Consider the following 21,059-nt stretch of genomic DNA (forward strand, 5'->3'; position numbering starts at 1 on the left):
GAAAATGGGCTTGTATCAGTGATTCAACCCTCGCTTGCAGTTATTCCTCTGTGTGTGAGTGTGTGTGTGTGTCTGCTTATGCTGAGGGGTCACTGGCCTCTCCTTTATCTGTGGCACAGTCACGCAAAACCAGTCAGAGATTGACAACATTTGGAGGATAAAGTGTCAGGACTGTGTCGTGCTGAGCTATCGGATGCAGCCTGGAGCACTCTCCATCACATTTCTTTGTGTTAACACTCAAGAAATCTGACAAATTCTCACATAGCCACATGTCACTGAAAGCAAGGCACTGGAGACTAATTATTAATGTTATCTTCCTCCCTACGGGCATGAATGGTGGTGGTGTGCTGTGCATGAGTTTAATTTATGTCCCTGCTCCTTAGCGATCATTTTGATTGGATATCCTGTGTGCAGCAGAAGGGACAAACACGCTGTCTGTTGTTTTAGAGCCTTAGAGGAAAATTTGATGAGTGGAGTCCAAGGTTCTTTTTACCCCTTTCTTGCTGCAAAAAGAGATTACATGAATGGCTGAGTCTTGTTGTGCTCAGGTCTTTGCCTTTGTACATAATCCCCTGTAATTCTCTTTGTGGCGGACCCTCTCAGTTGTCACTCATTGTTTGATGGCTTCAGGGTTGCCCTGAGAAGAGAAACGCTGATACCCAACACAGCAGAGCAGGAAAACTTTCTTTCCACAAAGACATCTGTAACGGAGGTTCTTCTCTCTTCCATTTCTCTTAAGCCTTATAGTAGAAAATAAATTCAATATACTTTTATTTAGACGTGAGCCATAGCTCAATTTTCAGTTCCTCCAAAGTGTTAATCAAGTGGTCCACCCCCCATTCAGTTCATACACTACCTTGGTTTTTGTTTTGTTTTTGCTGGGAATTTTGTAATTATTCCTTTTTTAACTCCACGGATGTTTTGATGGTTTGGACTTGCCTTTAAGTCCTTATGTCATGTCTCACTCCAAAAATATCTTAATACCGGTACTTACAATATGTGTATATACAATATACATTAAACTGTCGATAGAACATTTTCCGCGTTTGGCAACGAATAATCCAGCTCTTTATAGTAAGATTTTGTTGCATTACACGTAAATATTAATTTTTTCCCGTAGTAATAGTAAACTACATGATCGCGGGGGCGGCTGTAACGCCTCTGACATCTTTCTCCCTTTGTTTCACCGGAGGTGATCGCACATGTGTGCTGCAGACTCCTGCTGAGCACTCAATGGTTGCAGGCAGTGTGCGTGTGCTGTGGGAGGAGCTAAAGTTTGGATGCATGAAAGCGACCAGCCTTTAGTTTGTAGTAGAGGAGGCTCGTCTTCACACGCACTGAGGATGGACTTCGCCTCACGGACGAGTTAATGGACTCAATAACCTACGCGTTAAAGCGCACTTTACTGCGGATTTAGAAGATACATCGATTTCGACAGTTGTTCCGGTGACCGTGAAGATTTCAGCTGTAACCGAGGTCTTTACACTGCAGCTCGTGGATGGTAAGGTCTTTTTGTGCCTTCCTCGTACTTTTTGTTGCCTGTCTCCACTTTAAACACCTTTAAGGAAAAGAAATGAGAGGCAGGGGGTAACAGTTTTTTAATGTTTTATTAGAGGAAAAAAATCTTTGCGGACATTTGTGGTCCGGGACACAAGTGTGAATTTTAATTGTTTAGTTTAAGTAGTTTATTGTAAGATGGGGTCCTTAAAGGCAACTGGGATTTTTAATGTAATGGTGTAGGTTACTGTTGCATTTTAATTATTATTGTTATTATTATTTCTGTCGCTTTAAAAATTAGTTTGCATGTTTTTCTACTTGGAGTTTACATTTTTTGTTGCTCATCACGGTGCTGATTCATGCCCTGCACATTTTCCCTGTTCATTCCTAAAGAGAATGCTCCAAATATTAATTACTTTTGATTAAAAAAAAAGAATTCTTTGCATTTGCATTTGCAGCTTTAGAAAGGGGTTTTTCGGATTGTTGTAAAAGAAGTATGTTGTATGTAGGTGTGGAGAGAGCCGCTGGACTTGGCCTCTTGAGTTTTCTGTCGCACATGTGGGTAAACAGCTGCTATTTCCATTTAACCCAATAAAACAACGAACCAGAAACCGTTCTGATGACCTGATTCTGCTTTGTTTTCACCAAACATCGGGCGAAAAGTGTTGCTTCTAAGTCTCGATCAGTCACTCATTTCTGTAAATACCACGTGGAGTCGTTTTGGAGTAGATTCTGTCCGGTTTTACACTTGCTTAATGACACCTTTCCTGTTATTCTCTTCCAAATAGCCACCTCCTCTTATCTCCTTTGGCATGTTGGAGACTGTGTTGACATACCTCCTGTATCACTTTGCATTTCTATGAACCAGACACCGTTTGACCGCAGATAAAGCATCCCATTTCCTCTGTTTTTGGTAGGGATTTCTTAGAAAAGGCGTTTTTTTTTTTTTTTTTAAATTTATCCTGAACTGCTGGCTCAGATCTGGTGGTTATGATGCATGTGAGAGCAAACGACTTTCAGAGTTTAGATATTACTGATATGATTTACCAGAGTAAGACTGTAAATGACCAGTGGAGCAGTTTTCCCTTCAGGGCTGTGCTGTTCTTCGTCTCTGTGTGATATTGTATCAAGAGCTAACACTGATGGGCTCTAGCGTTTATACTGTAAACAAACTGAAGAAACGTTCCCTCTAGGAGCACATGCAGCAGCATCATAATGTGTGCTTCCCATCTTATCCTCTGTGTCTTACTCTGAAACGCATAGACACTCATGCATAAGCAGACCCCCACCCACACGTTTAAACAATCAAAACACACACACACACACTCTCCACCCAGCACTCCACCCACTATAACAACTTCAGAGGAATGGTCAGCATGTGGAGAGGTTGTGGTAAACGAGTGGGAGGGCAAGTGGAGACCCAGGAGAGGAGACACTCTGTTGCTTTTAACCCTCAGAAGGTTAGTGATGTTCCATATCATGACTAGAGGGATTCGATTTGTTCAGGGCAAACTGATGGGAACTTGCGTGTTGAGAGGCCCCAGATGTGGGAACACAGTCATTTTGCTGGGCCGAAGCCAGATCGCACCCAGCGACAGGGCAGACGTTAAGCCAGCCATTGCTGCCTTTTCATCAGCCCAGTTAAGTTTGTGCAGAAGACAGAAAAGAGTTTCTCTGTCCTAAACATAAATTTGTTTAATGTGCATGGTTTGCTTTGCTGATGTTTTGCCACGTAAACATTTGGCAGTAACAGCACCTCCCTTTGAGGAATTTGTGAGAATTCTTTCAGTGTTAATGCTACACAAACTGTGAAAAGTCACACTGTGCTTTTGCACATTGGTGATAAGTTCACATTTCTTTTTAATGGTTCACATTTGCATTCACTAAAACTTGGCTCTAGACCTTTTTGCTGACTTTATCGCTGTGTCCTTGCATAGCTTCGCCTGCCATTTGCAAGGCCATTCATATTCAGTGTGACCTGCAGGTCGTGTAGAAAGGCTGGCCAGGCCCTGCAGGGGTATTCAATGTTGGGTCAAAAGAAGACTATGAATGCAGGTGACACTTCTGAGGCTTTTTCTGATGAGCCAGAAATTCTTCAGCAAATTGGATTTTCTTCATTTATTGCTGCTTTATACTCTGGCATTGCTTTCATAAACAAATCTGGTTTTGATGGTAAAAACATGTGTTCTATCTGCATTTCACTAATTCAAGTCAGACTGCTGTCATGCCTGTTCATCTAGTCAAGTCAAGTCAAGTCAACTTTATTTGTCAATTCTGCCACATGTACAGGACATACACAGAATAGAAATTGCGTTACTCTCAAACCCTAGTGATTAGAAAAATGCAAATAAAATAATTAAAAAGTAAAAATTTAAATAAATACAATACAATTTTACGTATAACAAAAAAAAGCTATGCAATATACAATATACAATATTCAAGTAAGAAGGCATAGTGGTGCAAAATAGGCAAATAGTGCAAATGGGGATTTAGTAGTGTACGGTAAGAATCTATCTATCTATCTATCACATGGAGCTGGAGAATTAAAGAGATTTGTACCACTACTGACAAATGCTTCAGGTACTTGCTTAAGTCTCATGGCATTTATTATATTTGGTGTTTTTCCACTGTTTATCTTGAAGATCAAACATAGCAGACAGTGCGAATGAAGCCTCTTGAGGTCGATATAGTCCTGTAACATTTCCGTAGCAAGTCTTTGATAATTCTGTAGATGTAATCCAAGTTTGTGCTCACGCTTCTGTTATAAAACTGAGCAGTTGCAGACCCCTGTTGAACTCTGTTTGGGGGCAGAATTGCAAAAACATGTTGGATAATACATGTCGAGCTACTCAGGTTTATTTTGAAGGACGGTTTATACCACTTGGCTGCATCTGTCTGACAAGTTCATCAGAAGTGCTCTCTGACTTCCACGAGGGTTTAACTAAGGTAGCTGTCTTTGAATGGAAACATGTTATGTAACGTGGAGCTCTCCTCCAGAGACAAATGAACGTCTTCTGCATTTTTCTTCTCTTATTTTGAAAGAAGTGTGGAGAAAAATATAAACAGTGACTTTGTAATGGAAAACAGACTTACGATGTGCCTGGAATGCTGAGATCCAGTATTTATTTATATAGTAAATTACCAGAGACCCATATTATTAGGTTATTTAAACCTCGCCTTTTCCTAAATAATGAAAAAGTGCTGTGCACTCAATAAGGAAGAAAACTCCTTTATGTGAGGACCTTTATGACCGGTATTGGTAGGTGTAAAGTGGCACAATAGGAGGAGGGGAATTGTACCATTTTGTTTTGTTTTTCTTTGTATAAGCTGTTTTTGTTTTATTTCCCGTGTTTGGATTCTTGCTTCTTTTTTTCCCCCTCACAGGAAACTGGCACGGTTTGCCATGGTTTTCAGGGTTTTCCATGAGGTCATAGCACCTGATACCAAATACTTTTTTTCAGTACCTGCTCCCCCGGTGTTCCAAGTGATCCAAACAGGTACTAAAATGTGGCGTCTTCGGTCTGCATGCCACCGATTGACTGGTCAGTAGCATCATTCCATGAGTCATGAGAGCGTCTTGTTCACAAAAGTTAAAACCGCCATTTTTGAAACCCAGCAACGACACATGCTTACTGCTTGCTATATCGATATACTCCAGTAGGAAATGGACCCCCTTCGTGGAACAGAAAGCCAAGGTTAACCATGAAGTTATCAGGATAACAGAAGATCCTTCTGTTGTGTACAGGCCTCTTGTTTCAACAGGTGGTGGTTACACACAAACACATACAGCAGTGCAGCAAAGGCAGTAAACATGGAGGAGCATAAAGAAACATCAACTAATGTAAACAGTGCTGGATTTAAAATATGTGCAGTATTTCTCAGATTAATGTTTCCAAACAGAAAGAAAATCTGACATGCTTTTTGTACCATAATGGGCAGAATTTGGCAGATGGTGCTCAATAAATTCACTTTAAGTGAAAAGTTAAACAAATTGGCCTACTAGTTCTTTTATGATTATAAACGTTATCTTAATGTGCTGTACAGGGCTTTGCTGTTGTTAAATTAAGATATTCAGGAGTTTTAATTTTGTTTTGAGTGGTATTAAATGGCGTTATAATGATCATTATTATTGTAGTAGTAGCCTTGTGAAAGGCAGAGGGAGGTTGTTGCAGTAAGTCCAATGACTAAATTGAGGCTAAAGAAAATATTAATGATGTCAGGATTTTATTTATTTTTTTCCCAGGCCTTCACTCCCCAGCCAAGCAATTTTTGTACACTCTTTAATTAAGAATTGATTTTGCCATTTTGTTAGCAGTCTTTTAGATCGTTTCCAATTATTTCCCTATAAATGATTATTGAACTCCAAATGCATTATGATATCATTCCCTTATTTGTTCCAAGTCTCCACTATTATCAGTAGGACCGTTGCCCAGAGGGACAGAACTGTTGACCTTTTACTTCCTTTATTGGCTACAACTGCTGGCAAAGACAAAGACAGAGCTCACGCCTGACGGTAAACAAAGCAGTACTGCTTCGGTTGTTCTTTTTGAAGTCCAGATGTTTGCTGAGAGTCAACAGCCAACTGCCTTGAAGCGGCCAACCTGACAAATGACTCGGACAAACTGTGTCATGTTTCCACTTGGAATGAGTAATGAGAACAGTTTTGTGGTCAAGCCTTTTGGTCACGGTCATCGAAGTTCTTACCTGAGCACGCTGAAGTGAGTTTGGGTCTGACGAGGTGAAGTGGAGCCTGAAACAGAATATAGTCATCTGATATGCTTTTAAATCCTATTGCTCTGCTTGTCAAATCATGTAAGGAAATGAGTCCTCACATCGGTTTAACTACGGGGATTAATCGTGCACCGCACTCCCCCACCACCACTTTGACGTGTAAGTCATGAGATGAATAGCCCAGTATGGATAGCCAATCCTTTGGATTTGATGGTGTAATTAGCAGATGAACTGTGATGCTAATACAGCATGGTCCAGACCTCAGAAAGGCCTCTGTTGTGCAATTGCATGACTCTAAACTTTCAACTCTCCTTTGTGACACCACAGAGTTTGTTCACAGTCTTGCCTGACATCGTCATCGACCCAGCAGATGAATAAGATGCTGTGGTCCGTCGTGGCCATGGGCAACTTTCACAGCACCAGTGTGCCTCACATATCTGGGCTGCAAAATCAGAGGGAGGCCACAGGCACTGGAAAACAATTGAAAGGATTTTTCCCTCACTGCTAATGTTTTCGGACAATCATTAAACTTGGTTCTGTCAACTAAGCAGTCAAGAGCCCCAAGCAAGTAGGAACGTAAAATTCTTTCTCTGTTTTTGTGGTTCAGTCTTCCAGGCCACACTGTTAGTCTGTAATCGTGAGGATTTCCTGATTAATCAGCACACCATATTAGTCTAAATGGGTCATTAGGGTAAAGTGTGGTGAGCTTTTCAACACAGAAGCACACAATAAACACTTTGTAGTTTAGTGGACTGAAGGGGGAAAATTGCAATTTTTATCATCATAAGAGCTCCATGTCTCCAAATTTTTCTGTAGTTTCTGTATTGGGACTGTGTCAAGAGAGAGAAATTATGCCTCCTATCACACTGCGCTCTGACTGACGCATGGCTCATTACTGACGCTTTGCAAGTTTTTCAAGAACTGATCTCCCACCGTTCCCCGTCAAGCTTGAATAATTTCAGGGAAGGGCAAGTCTGTATCAGAGGGAATAAGGTGACCCTTACTCTCCTTTAAGCACTTATCTCCTCTGCCAGTTCTGCTTCACTCACTCGTTTGAAATGATAATTGCCACTTCCTGCATGGCAAAGCTGAGCAGTATGTACACTAATGTAAAAAGGGGGTTTGAATATTCCTCAGAGCCAATTCTAGCTTTGGATCAGACTTGAAGCGTTGTCACATCATGGTGTAATTTCAACACTTTGTGGCTGTAGCATGTTGGAATAAATGTCACAGAAAGACAATTCCAGTAAGTAGCCTCATAGATGCCACTCAGGGATGTAAAATCACTGGGTTCCTGCATTTCAATGAATGCCTTTGACTCTGACGCACAGACGTGATGGGATCATGGAAACGGAGCACGTACTGTAGTTAAACAATTAGCACACATCTCGCTGGTAGCTTAAGGTCATGCAAAGCCAATTAAGGCACATTCAGTACTCAGCCTGGTACCTGATTAACATATGAGAAGGAGGTGTGGCACATAGAACTGGATGAACTGCTGAGTGCATGTATAAGATTCAAACGAACACCAACCAATCATGTTACACTGGAACACTGCTTCAGTTCTCTGGTAGCTGTTACTACTTTAAAACAACCTGTTTAGGGACATTTTACTGTGGGGAATACATCAGGCATGGTTGCGTCGCTTGACTTCTGGAGTTCTTTACATACACTAAAGACAAAGCTTGCAGTTTCACCAGATGCATCCAAAAAAGCAGGTTTCTGCTCTGCATCGCTTTAAAAAAAAGTTTTGTTTTGTGTTTGCTATTGGTAGACCAGGTGCTTCACATCTGAAATGCTCTTAGGTAGGTTGAAGCTGTGCAGAGCGTGGAGCAAAACTAAAGATGAAAAACACACCAAAAGATCTTTTAAGTGCCTGGATGCTGACCTGGAGCCTCTTGCAGGTTTTCTGTGGTTTCTTATGCCATGAGATTGGTAGTCGGGGGAGACCTTCATGGACAACACTTATGTTGAGCCATCCTGCTGAAACTAGATCAGATTGGTATCTAGCAAGGAAGCCAGGTAAATGCCTCCAAGCATTTCCTTTGTATGCGGGGTGGAGCACAGTGGGGGAGGCGGATACGATCGGGGACTGTTGCAACAATGTTTAAATGGTTAACATGACATGAATATCAAGACTCGATGGTTTTAAAGTTGTTCCTGGTTAGATTCTTTTACAAATAACCGGCGATCTATACATGCCTTCTTGGTCATAAACTGTCAGATACATTGGTACTACTCTTTACCTCGAACAAGAGATGTCTGTCATAAATGCTTACTAGTCTTATTAATGCTGTCATTTATAATTTATTATGGGTAGGATTTTGCTGAACTCATTGCCTCTGTGTGTTAATTGTCAAAGCAGATTAAAAAATTGTGGACATTTGGATTTATCGGAGAAGTAGTATGTTGCGCTTTCAGTAAGTCCGCTTTGTGTCTGCTACGCTGAAAAGGAGCTTTGATCTAAATTCATTTCTATGCAGTGGCAGTTTGAACCATGAGTGAGTGAGTATTTGGGGGTTTATTGAAAGTGACTGGGTTATGAACTGAAGACCAGGACTTGCTGTTTGGTCACAGGCAAATTTTCTTCACAGCGAATGCCTAATTTGCTTAGTTTTTCCAGTAATTTTATCATTTGAAAGTCATTAAAAATCCTTTTGTATCTGAATCCAGAAGGGAGATACCACAGCAGGATGCATTACAGCCAGTCATCAACACAAAGATGATTCTGTGAATAATTAATAACTCATGCAGGGAAAAGTCATCTTCCTTGTATCAGTCTGGGATCACACATATGAATAAGTAATTGAGTACTTAATTGAGTTTCAGTTCTCAGAGAGTTCCACATTAGTGTCTGATGATTCCCAGTACAGGGCACAGGTAGTGGATTACAGCTCACAAGTCAGTATTGCTTCTTAGATTTCCCTCTTCTTTGCTTTTTCAAACTTTGTGTTTGTATCAAACTGCTTGGTCTGAAATCTGTGACGCAATTTTTCGAGATGGATGTCGACCATTTGTGGATATTTGCATAAAGAAAATGGAAAAAGTTATAGTAAATGAACAGGTCCTGATAAGCAGTCATATCTGATTTTTGAACCGTTTGTACAAATTTGGCTCTTTCAGAGGAAGTTTGCCTTTAGGCACCAGGATTCCCAGTTCACAGCTGCTCCATATTAAAGACCAAAACGTTGGAGCATGCATAAAGGTTTTCATTTCATTCCAGGTTAAAATCTCTTCTGTGTGCAGACACCAAGGTCTCCATTTGGTTTCAGAGCCAAGAAAAAAATTCACATTACCTGCAGGGTAGAAATGATATTGGAGAGGCAGTAGAACATTTTGTGTTCATGTTTTTCTTTTTCTCTTTTATCTTCTGTTGAATAAATAAGTGAAAGCAGAGAGGAAGCCTGCTTATTGATGGCCTTCATTGATGCACTTTTGTATTTATATTTTATTACTTTATGCTTTTGAGAATATTTACTTTCAGTCCACTTTCAATTCCCTGATCTAGAGGAAGTTCCTTTCAAGAAGCAAAGACAAAAATATTTTGATGGAAAAATGTTTTTTTTCTTTGTTTTTTTTTTTTTTTTTTTTTTTTTTTTTTTTTTTCAAAGCCTGCATTGTTGAGTTATGAGGAGGTTGTCCATATATAAACCACTCAAAGGCTTCTGAGAGAGGATATCCTGAAGATTTCTCTGATAGAAGTAGCTAGGAAAGAAAGAAGCCAATTTAGCACTACTGTAGAGGCACTCAAGATTTTAGCCAAATTTGAGTGTGGACTTCCTGTTTTTAAAAGTCCACCTCGTTTGAGTATGTTATCAGCATGGTGATGATCAGAACCCTTTTTGAGATGGGTTGAATTTGCGTAGGATAATACGCTTGTCTCTCTTTTTTCTTTTTGTTTTTAATAAAAAGTAATTGTAGCTTAAGAGTGATATCTACATGCGAGTTTGCAATTAATGACATCATTGCAGTTGTCTACACATCTCTGTTGTCTGACATCTTTATCCCTGAGCTCCCTCATCCAGACATGCTGACTCATGCTTAACCGTCATGTAAACTCACAGAGTCACTGTGATGATGAATTCACTATGTGCTCTGCCAGCTTAGCAAACAATTGGTGCTGTCTCAACTGCTGCACGGGGTGCTTATGGTTTATTTTTAACCCAGTCGTGATTTATTTAGCGCACTCCCTTCTTGGTGTGGGAGAAGTCTGCTCACCTGAAAGTTTTCCTTCTACTACCCACAGTCCCATTCCCTGGTGGACAGAGTAAGCGTTAACGTTTCACCTAATGTTCCTGCAAAGTACAGCATGCAATGTTTTACCTCACGGATATTTGAAAAGTAGTTCACCTTTTACCCCTGATTCATTAAGATTCAGAAAGGTTAAAGTTAGTTTAACCTATTAACTATTTATCTGATGACGTGTTCTTTAAAAACAAAGTAAATATTGCCGGTATGTCTAGCAAGGTGGGTTGAAAAAAATGATTTGGAGTCCATGCCATTGATTTGGGTGGGGAAAAAAATGTACCTCCCTCAGCGATCTTGATTTTTGCAATAATTATGCATTGCGCACCCAAGAAAGCAGGCTGCTAGTCTGAGTTATGATGACAGACATAGTAAGGAGTCTCTGCCTTGTCAGTCGCCTACTGAGGCCTTCTTTGCCGAAGATGATAGCTCCACAAATCTTTTGTAAATAGTAATTTAAACCCAAGAGGCCACATTAAACATTAACGTTAACATTTATTTGATTTAAACATTGCTGTCCTTTTTTGTTACTGGAAGAAGTCATTACATCATTTTGGATACAGTTCCCCAAAGTCACCCTTAAATCTGGCCTGACGGACACAGATAAGATTTGATGGCAACTTGTGCAATTAAAAATGCTTTTCTAGTTCCCTTTCACTTAGATGTGCTCATGATACTGTTAATGGATTGGACCGCAGCCTAATCTACCCTCATGTCAAACTCAGTCATACTGCTCTCATCACAAGGTCCTGCCTGGCTGCTGATTATCTCCATAAGTGCCTCATTTTGTGCCAAAGACCAAATGTGAGACAAGTCACTTTGCAGAGAAGAGTTATTGAGAATTCGTAGCCTAGCACAAAGCCCAGTCTTTTAATCAAAAGCTAGCCAAATGGTTAGCATTCATGCTGCTACCTTTCCAATGAACTCGACATGACCTGACGGAGTGTATCGCCCAATGTGTCTTTCACATCCTTTTGCCATATGAACAGATGCAGGAATTAATAGGGAGCCTCGAGGGAGGTTCAGAAGGTTAATGAATCTGTAGCTTTAAGCAATATGGCACCAGATTCACCCTTCACAGATACAAGGAGCAGCAGACCCTCGCCTGCATGAGCAGATGGGTCCAGTGGCATTGAGTATAGTTGCTCACTTTTACTGTAGCAGCTCTGGTTGAATAGAATTCTAATTCTATAAATCCTATAATTGTTACCTCTAATTAGATCACTTTCTTTGGTCGAGCACTTGCTGTCAAATATGATTTAATGCTTATTAATATTTAGTACTTTTTTCCTTCAGACCCTTGTTGCATTGCTTTTGAGATTGGATTAGGACACTGCATGAGTACTTTGACTAAAATGCATTTACGTATGATGGGGTCTTTTTAAAATCTGAAAGAAAAGAGGATGAATGCAGTATTACATCAGTTTACTTGGCCTTCGTGCCCTTGTTAAGGCTGAACAGATCTGCCTGAGGCCTGCAAAGTGTCCATCTAGTGCTCCTCAGGCACCGGGCCCAGTTATATGAACATTTATGAGTCATCATGTGTCTTGGATTCCCCAGATACCTTGTTTCCTATTCAGGTGCATGGGCCTCTTGCTATTGGCATAGTTTTGTCAAAAAAGACAAAACAAACTTTTTTCTCTTTTTTTTGAGGCCAATATTTCTGTAAGGAGGCAGATGAGTAAACTGTAAGTAAATGTGTTTTTGTTTTAGTTTTTTGGCTTAATTCTTTGGTAGAAGTCACGACTAGGTGTGCATGTGATAGGTCTGAATGTTTTTGCTGTAATTAAGCAAACACGATTGTGTAAAATGTTTTCTGAACCAATTAAATTGGAACCAAATTACTCATGACTGAAATTTTGGTGAAATTTTTGGTGGGCATCAGCTACATTTTTGAGGTGGTAAAAGGTCAATTTAAGTGTGTTGAGATATTTCTTCATGCATTACTGCCCTAAAGAGTTTGATGAATTAGGAAGCTTTTAAGCCGAGTGGCAGGAAACACTTCTAACACGCCTCTCTTTTCATTAAAATTTAAAACACTTGCAATTACATAAGGATGTGCCCTGGGAACATGGAGGCTTGAGGTGTGCAAGAGATGCTGGGCAGCCAAGCTTGTTGTCCCAGCAGGCATGAGAGGGACCACCGGAGGCAAAAGGAAATGTTAGAGTACCGTGGGTGGATGTTTCAGCCCACAGTGACTCAGCTAGCTTCAGTGGAGCAGCAAGAACCACAGCAGGCCTGGCAGTGAAGTGAAGAGTGACACAGACCTATTAGTTGGATGCTGCAGACCCCGGGGAGGGGAGACCAGGGTGTGACACTGAGATACAGATGTATTCAAGTCAGCTCCCCACTCTTCAGACTGGGCAGGTAGCAGAGTATGTTAAAAAGTATTATTCAGGCTGCTCAAAAGTTTAAAATGGTACTTTCCAGCTGGGCCCTACCTCCGCAGATGCCCAGGAGCTACTTATTGTCCCACGCTCATCTTGGTCTGCTGTATTTATTGGCTGTCATAAATATTTGCATGAGGTCTTCAGGGAGTTCCTTCAATGATGCGAGAGACGCCATGTGCTCTGCAGTGTTTACTTTCTAAACCTAACCACCTCTATGGGTTCTTCAGGGAGGCATCTAGCACTGCCGGGCAATAAGGAGTAGGGAGTTATATCAAACACGAGGGCTTTACTGAGCTCACTGAACGGAGGCATCTGTACTCCGGTCAGGATATTGGTGAATTCATAAGAATCAAGTAATAGTTTGCACTCTGGTTTAGGTCTGAAAACACTGGCAAATATATGATCTACAGCTGTTTTGGGTGCACAACAGGCATGTGGTATTGCTGTAAGGAGTCAGTAAGGCCATCACTTGGACCAAGATTGAAATATATTGCAAGCGTGCATACCCCACCTCAGACAGGGTTGTAATACCTTTGGTGATCCCCTGGACTTTCAACTCGCATCATCACTGGGTCAAAATTTTTAGAAAAGATCATTTGTTTCGGCCATAGCGCTTCTATTTTTGTGTTAATTTGAAATTGCAGTATACTGCGTACAAAACTGGTTATTTTGATTTAACAAGTTAAACCAAACAGGAGTCACTGAATGTGCTTTATAATTTAATACCTCTTTAATACTTCTCCAGGCTTACAAAAACAGTCTAGGCTCTTAGTTTTGTTTTTTGTTTTTTTCACAGCTCTTTTTGATTCAGTATCTGTTCTCTCATGACATTGCTTTTGGTGAAAGAAATGCTTTGTTATCAGTGAAAAAACTCATAAAAAGGTGCCACCTGTGTTCAGTTTCAAATGGTAAACAAGCAAAGTGTCAACTAGATAGTAAACTGAGAGAGAGCTTAAAAGCCATCTTCCTCAGGTTTTGTTGGAGACCAACATGAAGGTGCTAATCACAAATATCCTTTCTTCTACGCAGGTTGGCGTCCACATTCTGGACAGGTGGCTTCGGTTAAGTGTTAGTTTTGTCTGACGCAGCTATTGTAAAGCTGCTCATTTCCTGCTTTAAAGTATTGCACTGGTCATTTACTTAATTTCTACCTTGCTCATATACAATTTTATTTCACAGGAAAAGAGGGGCTTTTTTTCTCGTGGCTACAGCTCCGATTCATCATAACCTCTTTGAACCAGCAGGCAGTAATTAATAAAAATAGACCATGACTGTAATAGACCACTGTTTCTGTCACTGGCTAGCAAAGGCAGAAATGTGTCAACACCTAGTTGCAATAAACGTGACCTCAAAGAAAACATAATGCATCTTCATATTTGAAGGTTTGGGCTCATGTCAACAATTTGTGTTTTCCTCAAACAAGCAAAAATAAATTATGACAGGTTTGATAGCTGTTGATGTTGTTTCAAAAAACTCAGAGGGTTGAAACAAATGGGCTGGTGCTTACTTTAAGTGCTTTTCAATAAAACTGACAGCCCACTAAACACAAAAATACCAGTATAGATTTACATAACATGCTTCTGATCTGTATACTCACACAAAGCAAATAAAAGCTGTTCATTGCACCTTCTTGTGACAAATTACCGGGTTGTCTTGGGAGTCACTGTTCTTTTATTTCCCCACATAGCCACAAAATTGGAGCCAGACTCCCGTATTATCTTCTAGGGGGATCTCTCACCGATTTGTTGACAGCATAATTAAATACAGAGATTAAAAAAAATGTAGTAGGCGTTTCGTCTTTCAAACAGCAAATTGGATATTCACTTAGGCTTAAGTTTGTGAAACCCTTCAAGCTACCAGATGATGAGTATTTTCATTTTAGCTGGTTAGAGCGCTGAATGATCTGTTTTGCTGAGTTTTCTTTGTGGTGGGAAAATAACTAAAACAAAAGGTTGTTTGTTCACTATTGAAAGCTGAGGGGCAGATGGATGTGGAAGGTCATTTTTGGGTGATGCCGTTGTTGCTGGCAAAACTAATGAACACTCCTCTCAAATAACAGCTGTTTGAATTAAAATCCACAGCATCCTCTAGATTCTAGAGGATGCTGTGGATTTTAATTCTAGAGTCTAGAATGAGCCGCTGCTTGAATGTATTAGTCCTTTTGCGTTTGTAGTTTATGGTTATAGCGTCAGAAGCTGGATAAGGATCTGTTATTCCAGCTTGTGTTTCATCTTTTTTTTTTTTCTTTTTTTTTTAAACTGTTGTTGGAACGCACATAAAGAAAAAACTTCTCTCTCTCCTTTCCACAGATCCAAGATGACTTTAACTAAGTGGAGTCTGGTTGGAGCTTAGCACTGATCAACCGCAGAGCACTATGAGAAGATGAAATCCAGCAGCCTTTAATCCAGAAAGGATTCCCCTTCTCTAGACTAAGAGGCTACAAACTGTATGTAAAGACCACTGGGAATACAAGACTCGAATCAAGGACACAATCCACCCCCCTCTGACTTGCAGGAAGATGGGAGTGAGAAAATAACCCTCTGTGGCATCAATAGGAGTTTAATGTGTTCCAAGGAATCTTAAAACAAACCTTGTACATCCGTGTTCATCTTAGACAAGCAGGCAACCATGTGGACATTAACTGGGACTGTCCACTGTCTTCCTGCTGCTGCACTGCTATTGGCTAGCTTTCTCCAGTCAGTGATCGCCACTGAGGAAGATGTCATACCTCGAATCAGTTTCCCATACAGTAAGTGTAATTTGTTTTCACTGATGACCAGTTGTGGCTTAACATTGTGGCTGTGAGTGAGTTTTGGCATTATTTCTCCAAAATCTACAGGTCTGTGCATATCACCGTAATGGTTTCCTTTTTTTACATCCTTTCATAAAGAAAACTACAACAACCAAATGTAAAGAGAAATTTTTAATATTACATGCAAATGACCCTGTCTTAAGCCTTTTTCTTAGAATGCTTAAAGTGGAAAAATGAAATGCAAATGCCACAACAATAAAGTATAAATATAATATTGCTTGTCTCGGTTTGCAGATCAAGCAAATAAAACATGAACAGAATTAAATAGAGGACTCGTTTCAGCACTGTGAACTCAGAGCAGTGCTTCTTTTTTTTTTTTTTCTTTTTTACTTGCTCCTACTTCATTACTGAGGTTTTATTATCCTCATTTTCAGCTCTATATTTTTATGCTTGTACTTCAGTAGGGTAGCTATGCATGATTCAGTTCAAATTAACCCTGATTTATCTTATTCTGGGGGCTTGGTACAGCTTCTCAATTTTAGTTTACTTCAGCTTCTTTCAGAGGTGCAATTAGAAAAAACAGGTGAGTGTTGCTTCTGTGTGCGTGTGCATGTGCATGTGCGTGTGTGAGATATCGTTTATTATTTGTATTTGTTAATATGTTTGTCTGAAACAGTCTCTCTTGTAAATAGGATATTGAGTAATTTTATGACAGGGTGTCTTAGCTGCTTTCAACAGGATATCAGAAGATGAGACACTGTTGTTGCAAAGGGATTGATATGGACAGCAACAATGTTTTAAACAATCATCATTTGTTACTAAGGGGCCCAAAGTGTGCCAGGATAAAGTCCTCCACACTATTACACAACTACCAACAACCTGAACCACTGATACGAGTTGGGACAGATTCATGCTTGTTTTTGTTTTTTTTGTTTTTTTTAATACCAATTTTTGACCCTACCATCCGAATGTTGCAACAGAAATCGAGACTCATCGGATGAGGTGATGTTTTTCTGATGTTGGTGAGCGCATGTGAATTATAGCCTTAGTTTCCTGTTCTTAGCTGACAGAAGTGGCACCCTGTGTTGGCTTCTGCTGCTTCAAGGTTCAATGTATTCAACGATGCTCTACTGCATGTTTTGGTTGTAAAAAGCCATTGCTTGAGTTACTGTGGCCTTCCTGTCAGCTGGAATCAGGCCTTTCTTCTTTGACCTATGGCATCAACAAGCCATTTTCACACAGAACTGGCACTCATTGGGAACCAGCCAGTGAGTGCCAGAAATCTGCCCCATTAGTTGTAATTTCAGCAAATGATAAGCCACCACCTAAAAATGAGAAACCTCCTTTCATCTTTCTTCTGAACTTAAGGAGACAAAAATATTGAGTATTAAGTTGAGAATGCACAGCTGTTTCTACTGAAAACATTATGTGTTGAATATGTAACCAACATAGCGGTAGTAAATAAAGGGGGCAGGGCCAGTTTTTCACAGTGTAACATAATAAATATCAGTGATGAGCAAAAACAACATACACAGCTGCAACAAGTCTGCAGGGAAAGAGGCTGTGGAGCAGTGTGTGCATAGATACATGTACGAAACCACAAGTGACTACAGGCCCAGCCCAGAAACACATATGCCAACTTAAGGACAACCGCACTACAAACATCTCTGCATAGATACATGAAATTACAAGTTTTGTTCCCTGAGGGGGTTTTTTCATATTAGATGTCACTTCACACAAAATTTACTGTCTCTCTTGTGTTTTGTTTTCTTTTTTTTCCCCTCTTGGGCCTTGACAGAAAGACTGGGGGAAAATATGCATAACACGTGACTCTGCAGAGTGCAGAGCAAATGAAGTGCAACAATTTGGGGCCCAGTAGCTGCTCTGTAGCACATACAGTCTGGCATCATACCTTCAAAGGCACTTGGTTGCTCTGTGCTTTTTGCTTCTAATTGACCTTTTGCTAATGTGCGACTGAGTGAAACAATTTATGATACAAATATAAACTTAATGTGTCTCCTGGCAAAATCCACTGATTGAATGGGAGACCTTTTTGCACCCGACTTCATCATCGTATGTAATTACTCTGCACACACTGCCACACGTCCTATTATAACAACTGTGGATTAAGCTTCCATAATTTAAACACATGCCGCTGTTTTCCTGTATTTGCTCTGCCGACAGCTTTTTGGGAATTGATTGATGCATTATGGAAGCTTGTGACAAATGAGGTAGCTGTTTGGATGTGGCTCACAGGGGAAATTGACAGATTTTTTTTTTTTTTTTTTTTTTTTTTTCCTCCCCCCTCCTCTCAGGAAAGTCCCACTAAACACATTTCAACATCCTGAATTAGAGCTGTTGAAATGTGCGGGTTTACATGGCCAACAAGATGCTCCTTAAAATAAGCTTCTCGCTTCATTCGTTCATCTGTCTGTTCTCATCCAGGCAAATAGTTTAGTCAAACATTAACCACAGCATAAGTTCATAAAGGTTTAGAGGTATATTGGCTCCTTTAAGCACACCTGCCTGTATTTGAAGCCCCTCCCCCCAGAAGGTTTGTTTCCCTCCTCTTTAGCCACTTTAGTGAGCTGTCATCCTGTGATTCACATGCACCACCTCAAATTAGCATCTCTCATACCCAAGAACAACCTTTCACATCCTTGAGCCATTTAGCTTATTTCTCTAAGAGCTGAATAGACTAAATTGGCCCAAGGCTGGTTCCCAGCAAGTGAGTGTTTTGCAAACCACTGATGTTTCTTTCTACCCCCCTACTTTGCCTCACTCCACGCGGCATTCATCATCTTAAATTCATGTATTTTGACATGAACGATGAGTGATTGAGGTTGTCAGCTGGAGAGCATAAGTAGTAGTGTGAGAAAACTGTTTTTCAACTGACAATTTCGTGTAGAAAGTCTTATTTAAAAGTCACTGGCACTGATTATAAGCTCTTTAATGAGACAACAGCTTTGCACAAACACTAGCATGCTTCATATATAAACTAACTTTTGTTTGACCTCCACCACTGCTGCAAAACATGTAAAGCAGGTCACCTCTTTAAATAGCCGTTTCTGATTGGCATTGTCTGTAAGAAAAGGGGACCCGGCCTGTTTTCTGGAGAGAGCACCCTTGCCCTCTTCCTTGAAAAGCATCCCTCTTCCTTTTTGTCCTCCTTCCCTCTCTCCTCATCCTTCCTTCTCTCCTAATGAGCAAGCTAATCTCTCATGTGTAGTGAGTAGGGGTTTTTGTGGTTGCTGCAAAGGGAGAGCTTGTCTGTTTTTCATTATGGTTCTTGAGCAGAGGCAGAGCAGCACAAAAGATCATGGGACTTGGAGCTGTAAGCAATGGTTAGGCATACAGCATGTATCCCTGTTAGTTATCAGAAGCTTCTCAGACAGTACTTTCTGAAGAGGTGCACTGAAGAGATGGATTCTTTTTGTTCTTTAATTTTCTTTTCTTTTCACTTTAATCAAGGAGACATTCGAGTTCAGACTTGAGTACGTTAACTACAGTGTTTGTCACACACTTACTTGGGCGAGCCACCCAACTAAATTCTATTTTGCAATCTTTGTCTTTTTTTTTTTTTTTCTTTTGTTCCCCCACAATCCACTGACACAGTCTCTTCAGTACTGGACAAACTCCTCACTTTTATTTTTGGAAAGTTATCACTAACCAGCTAGGCCCACTGTCCAACATACTCTCAAGTTGACCATTATAGATTGCAGATGAGAAGGGTAGCATATCCAAAACCTTCAGCAGATGGAGAACTGCTTCAACTGACAGTAGGGCTGCCACGATTTGTCGACTAGTCACGATTACGTCGACTATCAAAATCGTCGACGACTGATTTAATAGTCGACGCGTCGTTTGAAGCTTTGTAAGATCACAAAAGACGCAGGAATAAGTGGCAGGATTTAAGAGTGTAATAACGGACTGAAACAGAAGATGGCAGCATTGCATGTACAAGGATGTCAGCTACCGTTAAACCCCGAAGAAGAAGAAGAAGCAGCTGTGTCCCAGAATTCATAGCGCGGCCCAGCGCAGTTTCCAACAATGGCGGCAGTTAGTTAGTTTTAATGTTACTCTTATTATTCTTTCTGGGTCACAAAATAAACGTTTAACATATTTTCAGGCGAGAATGTAGCTGTGTAAACCTCAAATATCTGCTCAGTTTATCAGGACACCACATATTTTCAAAAGCGCTCCTACGTTTTCGGAGACATCTGTTACCCACTAGCTCGTTAGCGAGCTGGGGGCTAGGCTCACTAGCGCCGTGAGAACACCGGACTCCCCGCAAATCGTTTTCAAACCCACCGCCGTCTTTCGCTACTCAGGTTAAATATATATGAGTCACTTAGATAACTTAAAATGTTATTGTTTGGCTTTTTTTTTTTTTGTATTTTATTTGTTCCTGAGTAAATCAGTTTGTCTGAGATTAAAGTTATAGTTTTTACACAGCTGAATAAACGTCAAGCAGACAACTGATTATCAGAAGTGTGAGATGCTCCAGAATATACTCCAGTGTCCTGTTATATTTTAGATAGCAAGGAGTTTATTAAACTTCACCGAAACAATCTGCAAATTTCATTAAAATTTAATAAACTATCATCTTGTCTTTATTTTTAGTTAGCACAGACCTTAAACACTTAAAGCTGTAAGCTAATGATAGTTATATAAGAGCAGATGCTGCTGGTGCAATAAGCTGTAGTTTTACGTCCAATGGATGATGATCTGATTAGTCGACTAATCGCAAAAATAATCGGTGACTAGTCGACTATCAAAATAATCGTTTGTGGCAGCCCTAACTGACAGTAGCCCCTTTTCCATTAGTACCCATTCGGATCGACTCGACTCGCCAAGGTTTTCAAGGTTTTCCAATAGGTGATAGTAGCCGGTACAAGGTGCTACAATAGTACCTACTCAACTGGACAGGTATTAAAATGTGATGTCGTAAGACTGCATGCCACCATTTGACTGGTCAGTGGAGTCACTCAATGAGTCATGAGAGCATCTTGTTCACAAAAATCAAATCTGCCATTTTTAAGACCCGGCAACGAGGGAAATGGTTAGGGAAAAAAAACAGTGCTGTGGTTCCCGAGTCTGACGAAAAGCGACAGACCAAGCAGCAGGTATATCATTGCCTCGACGTCCACCTTTGTTGTAGCATTTGTGTTGCATACTAATTGCGTCACGGGACGCTCAGCTGTGTTGCTGTGACAACAACGGCAAACATTAGGTGGGACACGATTGTAATGGAAAACTAGTCAATCCGAGTAGAGTTGTGACAAGTAGGACAGAGTAGGTACTAATGGAAAAGGGGCTTAAGTTGAGCTCACTAAGACTGCAGCAGAAGGGCTTTTGCCGCTGTGGAGACCGTAAAGTTTCCGTCCACAGGATGAGGAACTTGCTGGAGAGTAGTATCCACCTCTACATCCATTTTCTGCCAC

The 21,059-nt window shown here is 40.5% G+C and overlaps 1 protein-coding gene across 1 annotated transcript in view; it reads left to right on the top strand.

The window, feature by feature from the left end:
- Nucleotides 1-1,316: 1,316 nt before the first annotated feature.
- The window catches only part of LOC308398930 (semaphorin-4B-like), a 56,918-nt gene continuing 37,175 nt past the window's right edge, over nt 1,317-21,059 (top strand). The window contains exons 1-2 of the mRNA XM_080885824.1: nt 1,317-1,501; nt 15,173-15,612. Of these exons, the coding sequence (XP_080741950.1) occupies nt 15,492-15,612 (121 nt within the window). The 5' untranslated portion in view covers nt 1,317-1,501; nt 15,173-15,491. The remainder of the gene's footprint in view (nt 1,502-15,172; nt 15,613-21,059) is intronic.

Source organism: Rhamphochromis sp. 'chilingali' (assembly GCF_963969265.1).
Source record: "Rhamphochromis sp. 'chilingali' genome assembly, chromosome: 6".
Taxonomy (NCBI): Eukaryota; Metazoa; Chordata; class Actinopteri; order Cichliformes; family Cichlidae; genus Rhamphochromis; species Rhamphochromis sp. 'chilingali'.